The sequence below is a fragment of the Octopus sinensis genome, linkage group LG26, assembly GCF_006345805.1.
Source record: "Octopus sinensis linkage group LG26, ASM634580v1, whole genome shotgun sequence".
Taxonomy (NCBI): Eukaryota; Metazoa; Mollusca; class Cephalopoda; order Octopoda; family Octopodidae; genus Octopus; species Octopus sinensis.
The window spans coordinates 12,201,054-12,211,276 of NC_043022.1; the positions used below are offsets into that span (position 1 = coordinate 12,201,054).

General features: G+C 40.8%; 1 protein-coding gene across 3 annotated transcripts in view; it reads left to right on the plus strand.

Annotated features, from left to right (window-relative positions):
• Positions 1–5,868, plus strand: part of LOC115224752 (DNA repair protein REV1-like) — a 28,119-nt gene extending 22,251 nt beyond the window's left edge. The window contains exons 16-21 of one of the 3 annotated variants that reach the window (XR_005003939.1): positions 293–586; positions 1,683–2,024; positions 2,576–2,771; positions 3,684–3,786; positions 4,491–4,684; positions 4,785–5,868. Coding sequence is in view for 2 of the 3 variants with exons in the window: in XM_029795644.2 (XP_029651504.1) it covers positions 293–586; positions 1,683–2,024; positions 2,576–2,771; positions 3,684–3,786; positions 4,491–4,620 (1,065 nt within the window). In the remaining variant the exon portion in view is untranslated. Of the gene's footprint in view, positions 1–292; positions 587–1,682; positions 2,029–2,575; positions 2,772–3,683; positions 3,787–4,490 lie in introns of those variants that run through there. The other 2 variants (XM_029795644.2, XM_036513680.1) reach the window with 2 other exon arrangements.
• Positions 5,869–10,223: the final 4,355 nt, after the last annotated feature.

The window sequence follows — 10,223 nt, forward strand, 5'->3', positions numbered from 1 at the left end:
CCCGTCACTTAGCGGTTCGGCAAAAGAGACTGATAGAATAAGTACTGGGCTTACAAAGAATAAGTTCCAGGGTCGATTTGCTCAACTAAAGGCGGTGCTCCAGCATGGCCGCAGTCAAATGACTGAAACGAGTAAAAGAGAGTATATATAATATATATATATATATATTGACGCTATTAGCCCTTTTCTTCCCATCTTTTTCCTTGCATGTAAAACGATTGTATCCAATAGATCAAAGCAAGTATATAACTTATAAGCATTAAACTAAGATTCTACTGTTCTTTAAATCTAGGTTGACGAGAATGTTCTGAAAGAACTTCCTGATGACATCTGCAATCAAATTAAAACTGCTCTCGAGGAAAAGAAGGCCAAAAGAAAAACATCTGCTGCTTATGGTAGTAGTAGTAGTAGTAGTGGTGGTGGTGGTGGTGCATTGGCCCATGATGAACAACCAGGCTGTTCGTATTGGTCTGAGACCACAATTTCAGACGAGAACGGACAAGGGGCCGATAGCATGGAGGAACCAGTAAAGGAAAACCAGAATTTATCCCAAATTGAAAGGGAATTGTTACCTAATTTATCACAGGTAAGGAAAATATGATTTGCTGCATAAGGGGTACATTTATTTGGAAGGGGATGGGTGTGGGGGTGTTGGGGAAAGGGGTTTTTTTTTGCATGTGTTTTTAATCAATATTGGTGTTGGTATGAATGGTGGATGGAGTGAGAGAGTTGGTGGGTATCTTTGCAAAAATACCTTGTGGTGGTTGGACCTTTTATAAGCTGATCTTGGTTCATATCAGGGGTTGACTTCTTTCTTAATTCATTCATTCACCTCCTTAATTCTGCCGAGGTCGACTTTGCCTTTCATCCTTTCGGAGGTCGATAAATTAAGTACCAGTTGCATACTGGGGTTTGATCTAATCGACTGGCCCCCTTCCACCCAAAAATTTCAGGCCTTGTGCCATATAGTGGAAAATATTCATTCACCTCATTGTTGTCAGTGTCATCATCATCACCATCACTGCCACCATTCTTCTTCTTCTTTTTCTTCCTCTTCTTCACTGTTTCTTTTCCTCCTTCTCCTCCTCCTCATCATCACCATCATTGTTTAACCCCTGTTCATTTTTAATCCAGCAGAATTGTTGTTTGTTCCTTCTCGAGCCACGCTTGGCTCATAAGGGCCGGTTTCCTGGTTTCCTTAGCGTATAGGTTCCCCACCAGGATGGGACACCGGTCCGTTGCAGGTGAGCTGCAAGATGCAGGAGGAAAGAGTGAGAGGAAGTTGTGGCGAAAGAGTCAGCAGAAGTTTCACCATTACCTTCTGTCGGAGCCACGTGGAGCTTAGGTGTTTCGCTCATAAACACACACATCACCCGGTCTGAGAATTGAACCCACGATCCCTTGACCACGAGTCCGCTGCTCTAACCACTAGGCCATGTGCTTCTACAATCCAGCAGAATTAGCATGATGCAAAAGGCATTTCAGCCACAACCATCCTGTCTTTCTCTCACCTCATTAATGCACTTCACCCAAAGACCACCCCACATTATCTATGTCCTTCTTTTCCGCAATGTGAGAGTGTGATTTGAGTGGAGAGATCAGTTGTTGTTTCTTGGGATTCCATTGAGACTACGTTGTTAAATCGTTAACCCAACCAATTAATTCTGTGTTATCGGTTACAGCTTGATGAGAGTTGCTTTAATGCGTTGCCAGAGGATATACAAGAAGAGATGAAGATGGCCATAACTGACCGACAGAACAGGAAAAACAACATGGAAGCTGATGACCAGCTGGAGCTACCGTTATTATTGTCACCGTCCAAAGGGGGCACCATGAAAAAATCACCCACGAAAAAATCACCTACAAAAAAATCAACGAAACCCACCAAGAAGAGGTCCCCTTCCAAGAAGGGATCACCTTCAAAAAAGAGGTCCCCTGCCAAGAGGAGCCCTAATTTCAAAGTTCCTCAGGGACGACCTAAGAAAATTCAAAAATCTTTGAATAATTTATTGAATATCAGAAAAGTGAGTAACTTTTAGTTTTAATAATTAATCAATCAAATTGCAATCAAATAGATTTGCTGTTTCCTCACTCTTTCCTTCTCCCCTTTATTCTCTCCCCCTGCTTATTCCCTACCCCATTCTCCCTACACTGTTCCTCCACCCTACCAATTCTGTTACTCTACTCCCTATTGTCACTCCAATCCACCACTCCATTCTTCCACTCCATTTCCTCACTCCATTCCTCCATGTCATTTTTCCATACCATCCTTCCATCAACCCTCCATTCCTCCACTGCACTCCCCCCTCGCCCCCCCATGGCATTTCCCTACTCCATTCCTCCACTACTCCATTTCATTGCTTGGCTCCCCCATTCCATTCTCTCACTCTTCCTCCACCCCCATCCCATTCCTCCACTCCATTCCCCCCACTCCACTCAACCCCCCACTCCACTCAACCCCCCCCCTCCACTATATAAATCCATATATCAATGCGACCAGCTGTGATTGCTTCATTGTTATACACACTGTCGTTGTTGTTATTGTTGTTGTTTATTAATTGTTGTTGTATTCCAGAACCTGTTCCTGTATGGTGACCACCTCCACCTACAGACAAAGACAGAAGTGAGGGAAGCGGAAGGGGAGAAGACGGAGAAGGAACTGAAAGAAGCGAAAGAGAGGGAGAAGCACTTCCAGGCTGCGAGTCTGTGTGGTGCTGTGACGATAGAACAAGTACGCAGCTTACTGAGTGAGTGGTTGCAACCGTCGCGGGGTAAGTTGATCCTCACTGTGATATGACTGAAACAAGTAAAAGAATAAAAGAATATATACATATATTTGCCGGTGGCACGTAAAAAGCACCATCCGTCCGTGGCCATTTGCCAGCTCCGTCTGGCACCTGTGTGGGTGGCACGTAAAAATGCACCTACTACACTCACGGAGTGGTTGGCGTTAGGAATGGCATCCAGCCGTAGAAACACTGCCAGATCAGACTGGGCCTGATGCAGCCTTCTGGCTTCACAGACCCCAGTTGCACCGTCCAACCCATGCTAGCATGGAAAGCGGACGCTAAATGATGATGATGATGATTTGTGTGTGTATGTATGTATATAATTTGTATTGATTGGGACTTTAAGTTTCACCTTACAGTTTAATGTTTTATAAGCCATTGGGCAAAACTTCAAAATCCCTGTCAACACAAATTTTATTGTAATCTTGACTTTCCTCTCACTATTGTATCCTCCCTTCCCCCTACCTTCAGTAAATGTTCTGTTGTTTTCTTAAGCTTGTTTTAAAATGATTCCCTCCAATGCATCTTGGTTCTTTTACGAACATGGTCAATGCCAATGCTGCTGCCTGAGTGGCTCTCTTGTGCCAGTAGCATGCAAAAAGCGCCATTCAAGCATGGTCAATGCCAGTGCTGCCTGACTGGCCCCTGTGCTGGTGGCACGTAAAAAGGGGTTGGCATTAGGAAGGACATCCAGCTGTAGAAACCTTGCCAGATGCAGCCTCCTGACTTGCCACTCCTCAGTCAAAACAATCCAACCCATGCCAGCATGGAAAGCAGACATTAAATGATGATAATGATGATGATGATGATGAACCTCAATTCAACATTTATATATATATATATGTGTGTGTGTTTGTGTGTATATTATCAATATGTTTGTTTTACTTACTCCAGCGCCCTGCCCTGATGATGAGCAGTTTGTGATAAAGTACCTGAAAGATCTCATTTACAGTAAAAATCTGGAACAGCTTGACTTGGTGTTGAAATTCCTCTACAGGTGAGTATGTGTGCGTGTATGTATGTGGTTAATTAGTCTGCTTGTATCTAGTGGTGTGGAGGCGCAATGGCCCGGTGTTTAGGGCAGCAGACTCGCAGTTATAGGATCTCGGTTTCGATTCCCAGACCGGGCATTGTGAGTGTTTATTGAGTGAAAATACCTAAAGCTCTATGAGGCTCCGGCAGGGGATGGTGGTGATCCCTGCTGTACTCTTTCGTCACAACTTTCTCTCACTCTTTCTTCTGTTGGCCTGCTCGCTTAGCCAGCGGTGTGGCATCATTTGAAGACTAAAACAATGCAAAGCGCATTGTGTCCAGCGATGTGTAACAACATCTGATAGCCTCGTCGGTCACGGTGATATCTAGTGTTACCAATATATCAATATGCTTCATAGAATTAGTAAGCTTTAGCTAATAGCAAGGAGGTGTGAATTGTCTGATATTCCCCATTCTAGGCCCTTAACTGAACCAGAAGGGCAGTACATATATATATATGTGTGTGTGTATGTATATATATATATATGTGTATGTATGTATGTATATATATATATATACACACATATATATATGAAAGACACACACACATGTTTGTTTGTATACAGTGTGTGTATGACTCGGTGTTAGCATATAAATGTATATATACATATGAATGTCCATGTGTAGAATATATATTTAAGTATATGAATTCTTTGTTTTTTGTTGTAGAAAAATGGGGAAACTTTCTACAGAAGATTGGTGGAAAAGTCTGAAGAGAGTTGTTGATGACGTCCAGTGTGTAATGATAGCAGAATATAACACCCCCCTACAGCTTAGTTTCTCTATCCCTGTTACATGACCATCACTTGACCATAACCTATCTTGAGGCCTCGTCATCATTTGACCTTACTCATGTCATCACCTGACCATCTATCAGTGACCACCACTTAACACAGGCTTAGCCATCATCTGATCACATCTTGATTCACTTGACCATCACTCAACTGTCATCTCATCCTCATGTGACCATCGCTTCACTGTCATGTGACTATTTGGTAACTTGTCAGGTGACCATCACTTTACCATCATATGACCATTAGCTGAGTGTAAGGTAATTCATCACCTAACCATTGAGTGACCATCACTTTACCATCATGCGATCATCTTGTGACCATCACTCTGCCATCAGGTGGTCATCATTTTACTACAGGCTGACCATCTTGTGACCATCACTTTGCCTTCAGGACTCTATCACTTTACCATTGTGTGACCATAAGATGACCTTAAGGTAACCATCATGTGAAATTCTGGAGACCATCATTTAATCATGTGATTATAAATTGACCACAAGGTGATCATCACTTCATTGCTGAGCAACTGTTGGCTGACCACCACATGACCATCACTTTATCATTGTGTAACCATACTGTGACCATCACTTCATCACTGAGTGGCCATTGGCTGACCATCATGTAACCGTTGTATAACCATATGAAATTCTGGTGACCATCACTTCACCATCCAGTAACATTAAGCTGACCATCACCTGACCATAAGACCATCGCTATACCATCGTAATATGTTGACTATAAGATGGTCATCACCTCACCATTCAGTGGCTATTGCCTGACTATCATGCAACTATCTGGTGATTATGCAACCATCTGGTGACCAGTAGCTGACCATCAGTTCATCCAATAACCATTACCTGACCATCATGCAACCATCAGGCGATCCTCAAGTGACCAGTACAGTAAAAGTGTTTTGAGATGCGAAACATCTTTTTCTTTTGTCTTTTGTATATATTTTAAAACTTGATTTTATATTTAATTGTTTTTTCCCCCTCTATTTTGAAGATAATTTTAATGAAGCAAGATTCGTTAACCTTAATTGATTATTTTAAGACAAATATCAAACCTGAAGAGCTCTTGTTTGCCTTTCACAATGGTTGCCACCACCAAACAAGTACAATAATACCACCACCACAGCCAACAACAACAACAATAATATTACCATCAAAACTCAACCACTAACAATATTACCATCACTTCCACTGCCAACAATACCAACAACAGCACCATTATCACCACCACCAACAACAACAACAGCAAAAATCACCACTACCACCACCACCACCAACTACAACAATATTATGATAGTATTGTAGATTTATGTATATATATGTATATAGTGAAGGCGCGTGGCTCAGTGGTTAGAGCGTCAAGCTTACGATCGTGAGGTTGTGAGCTTGAATCCCGGACCAGGCTGCGTGTTGTGTTCTTGAGCAAAACACTTTATTTCACGTTGCTCCAGTTCACTCGGCAGTAGAAATGAGTTGCGACGTCACTGGTGCCAAGCTGTATCGACCTTTGTCTTTCCCTTGGATAACACTGGTGGCGTGGAGAGGGGAGGCTGGTATGCATGGGCGACTGCTGGTCTTCCATAAAACAACCTTGCCCAGACTTGTGCCTCAGAGGGTAACTCTCTAGGTGCAAACCCATGGTCAGTGTCTGACCGATGGGGGTCACCATTACCATGTATATATATAAGACAGTGCCATGTAAAAGCACCCAGCACATTCTATAAAGTGGTTCACATTAGGAAGGGCATCCAGGTTTGGAAATTATGCCAAATCAGACCAGGGTCTGGTGTAGCTCCCCAGCTTGCCAGCTCTGGTCAAACTGTCCAACCCATGCCAGCATGGACAACAGACATTAAATGATGATGATGATGCTGATACATATGAATGATGGGTTTCTTTCAGTTTCTATCACCCAAATCCATTGGCAAGGTTCCAGGTGACTTGGAGCTATAGTAGAAGACACTTGCCAAAGATGGTATGCAGTGGTACTGAACTCAAGACCACATGGGTGGGACGCAAGCTTCTTAACCCCACAGCCATGCCAGGAATGAAAAGGAGAAAATGATGAATTATGTATTAAGAAGAAAGTGATGGGCTCGAGACTAAGGTGGTAGATTGCAGACAGCTTGATCCATGGTTCAAACCCTGTTACTGCTGTTGCAGCTGCAAACATTATATTGGAACCTCTTTTGTACATAAATCTACTTGCCTTCGACAGGATTTGAACTCACAGCATATGGGGTTGTAACTAAATACTGCCAGGCACTTCCGACAAAACTCTACTGCTGCTGCCACTTCACCACCACCACCACCACTACAATAATAATAAAAATATTAATAATAATAATAATAATAATTATAATAAAAATAATAAAAATACACCGGGGGACGTTTAAGGGAAATACACCGGGGGGACATTTAAGATGTAAGAACGATAAAACAGGGCTCCGAAATCTATCCACAAACATCGAAAACAAGGACATCGTATGGAGCCAAAGGATTGGACTGTACCCGAGTAAGTAATACTCATTGAAATTTATTACTCTTTTCCAAACGAAATGATGTATTTTGACTCGATATCATCTCCACCTCTAACACAACACATGTAAACATGTGTGGAACATTACGATCCATCAACACCAGATCATCCCCAACCCCAAACACCATGTACAAAGGAACTATGAAGAAATTAAATACCACCGATATTATTCAACCCAAGAATAACAATCGGGAGGTACGTACTTTAAACTTACAACACAAAATGTACGAAAAACTACACGTGCAAAACAATGTGACAACAGAAATGAACGGACCGGTACCCTACGAAAATGACGACCGTCAAAATAATGGGCCGGACGTTGTTCCTCATGTCCCGCAAATAAAACCCAAAAGACATAAATGGACACGTGAGGAATACATTTCTATCCTACACGCATACTTCACAGCAGTGCTCTAGCCAAAAAATGAAAACACAACAACACATACATATAAAATATGGAAGGAAAATAACATAAATATAGACCTGGATACAGCAATGAACCCTAATAAACTAGCTAACGTACGAAGATACATTCTCAACGCAAAAAAAAATATCAGAAATAGAAATAGAACAACTAAAAGAAAAAATACACCAGGAAAATGTAGATAGAAGCCACACAACAATGTCCAATAATATAAACACTGAAACAGTAAAACACGAAGACAAACGTAACATTCCCAACAAACACGATGTAAATAAAAAACAACAAACCCAGACCGTAAGGATGCATAATAATACACGACAAACAGCAAGCCAAAATACGGCAAACAAACATATAAGAAAGAAAGCGACACAAATCTAAAACCTGGAAACAATGAAGGGGAGCCTAATGATTATGATAATATAAAAAGTAAAATAGTCAAAGAACTGAAAACCACAGAGCTCAAAATGGACCACCGACCATACCTCCCAAAAATCAAAATAGACAAAACAACAACACCAATTATAAACAGCATAAACCTAGCCGTCACAGAACTAATAGCCACTGAAACAAAAAAAAGTGATATCACTGAGCTAAATGACTTAGTATACGCAGCAGCCACTGCAGCCACAAAAGAAGCTGGATACTCACTCAAACCCATCCAAACAGGAGTACCACCACCCAAACAAACCCTGTGGATAAATAACATCCAAAACAAAATACAAAAAATAAGAAAAGATCTGTCGATTCTAAATGAAATCAGTAGACAATCAACGCTACTGAGCAACAAAAAGAAAACAAAAATACTCCGCAAATATAACATCACAGAAAAAGATTTACCTGAGATAAAAGAAAAGCTGAAGCAAGATATCCTTGCCAAAACACAAAGGATCTGCCGGTACGAGAAACAAAAAGTTCAACTCCAACCCAAAAAAGTTCTACCAAGAACTTGGCAAAAATAAAATAGAAATCACTGCAGCACCAACGGCAGAAAAAGTGGAAGAATTCTGGAGAGAAATATGGTCGGCGAATGAACAACCAAAAAAAAGAAGTATTAAAAGCAGAGACAGAGGGATTTTTAATTGCAGCACAAGACCAAAGCCTCCCCACCAGAAATTACCAAAAACATGTAATGAAAAGAAATATAACAAGTAACTGCAGAATATGTGGAGATGGACAAGAAACAATAAATCATATTATCTCTGGCTGCCCAGTCCTGGCTAAGAAGGAATATATTCACAGACATGACAGAGTTGGAACCTACATACACTGGAAGCTATGCCAACATTATGGAATAACAACAGAAAAAAGATGGTATAGGCACACACCAGAAAAGGTCACAGAAAACGAGAAAGCAACCATACTCTGGGATATGCTGATACATACAGATAGAGAAATTAAGGCCAACAGACCAGATATAGTTGTCAGAGATCATGAAGAAAAAAATGCTTTCTAATTGATGTATCAATACTGGCAGATGACAACGTGTCTCTAAAAGAAATGGAGAAACTTTCAAAATACAAAGACCTGGAAATAGAGGTAACCAGAATGTGGAATCTAAAAACAGAAACAATTCCTATCATAGTAGGTTCATTAGGCATGATAAAAGAATATTCAGACAAATACATAACAAAAACACCAGGACTTACAAACACATATAACATACAGAAAATTGCACTACTAGGCACTGCACACATCCTACGCAGAACACTTTCCATACAATAACCATCAGAGCATCACAACAAATCACAGCACATACCTAAGGCACACAGAGCTGCGCTCGGTAGTTAAATGAAAGCACGCTATAAAAATAAAACTACTGAATAATAATAATAAAAATGTTTTATGATTCACTTTCACCACTAATTTTCTGCATAGCACTAATACCACTTTCAAGTGAACTGAATAGAACAGGGTATGGCTACAAAATTGACAACAGGAAAATAAGCCATCTGTTTTATATGGATGATTTAAAACTATATGGCAAAGATGATGAAGAGCTTGAAGGACTACGACATACTGTGAAAGAATTCAGTGATGATATCGGGATGGAGTTTGGCCTTGAAAAGTGTGCCAAAGCCACTTTTAAGAAAGAGAAATTGGTAAAGTCAAATTCAATTGAATTAGATGTCGAAACAGTAATAAAGGAACTTGAGCAGGAACAAACCTATAAATACCTAGGCATAAAAGAAGGCTCTGGTATCCAGCATGCAAGTATGAAGGAGAAGGTTAGGAAGGAATGTTATAGAAGAGTTCGAGCAGTCTTGAAGTCTGTGCTGAATGCATATAATAAGGTGTTAGCCATAAATTCCTTAGCAGTACCAGTTGTTCTTTATAGCTTCAATGTGCTTAACTGGAATACCAGTGAAATAATGAAAATTGACAGAAAAATCCGCAAGCTACTGACTTGTAATAAGATGCACCATCCAAAGGCAGACGAGGATCGTCTTTACCTTCCCAGAGCTCAGGGAGGTCGAGGCTTGATCCAGCTTTAACTTATGTACAAAGCTACCACAATCGGACTGGCCAAATACCTTGAAACAACCAATGATTGGATGCTAAAACTTACCATCCGAAAGGATGAAAGGCAAAGTTGACTCTGATGGAATTTGAACTCAGAACATAAAGTGCTGGAAGAAA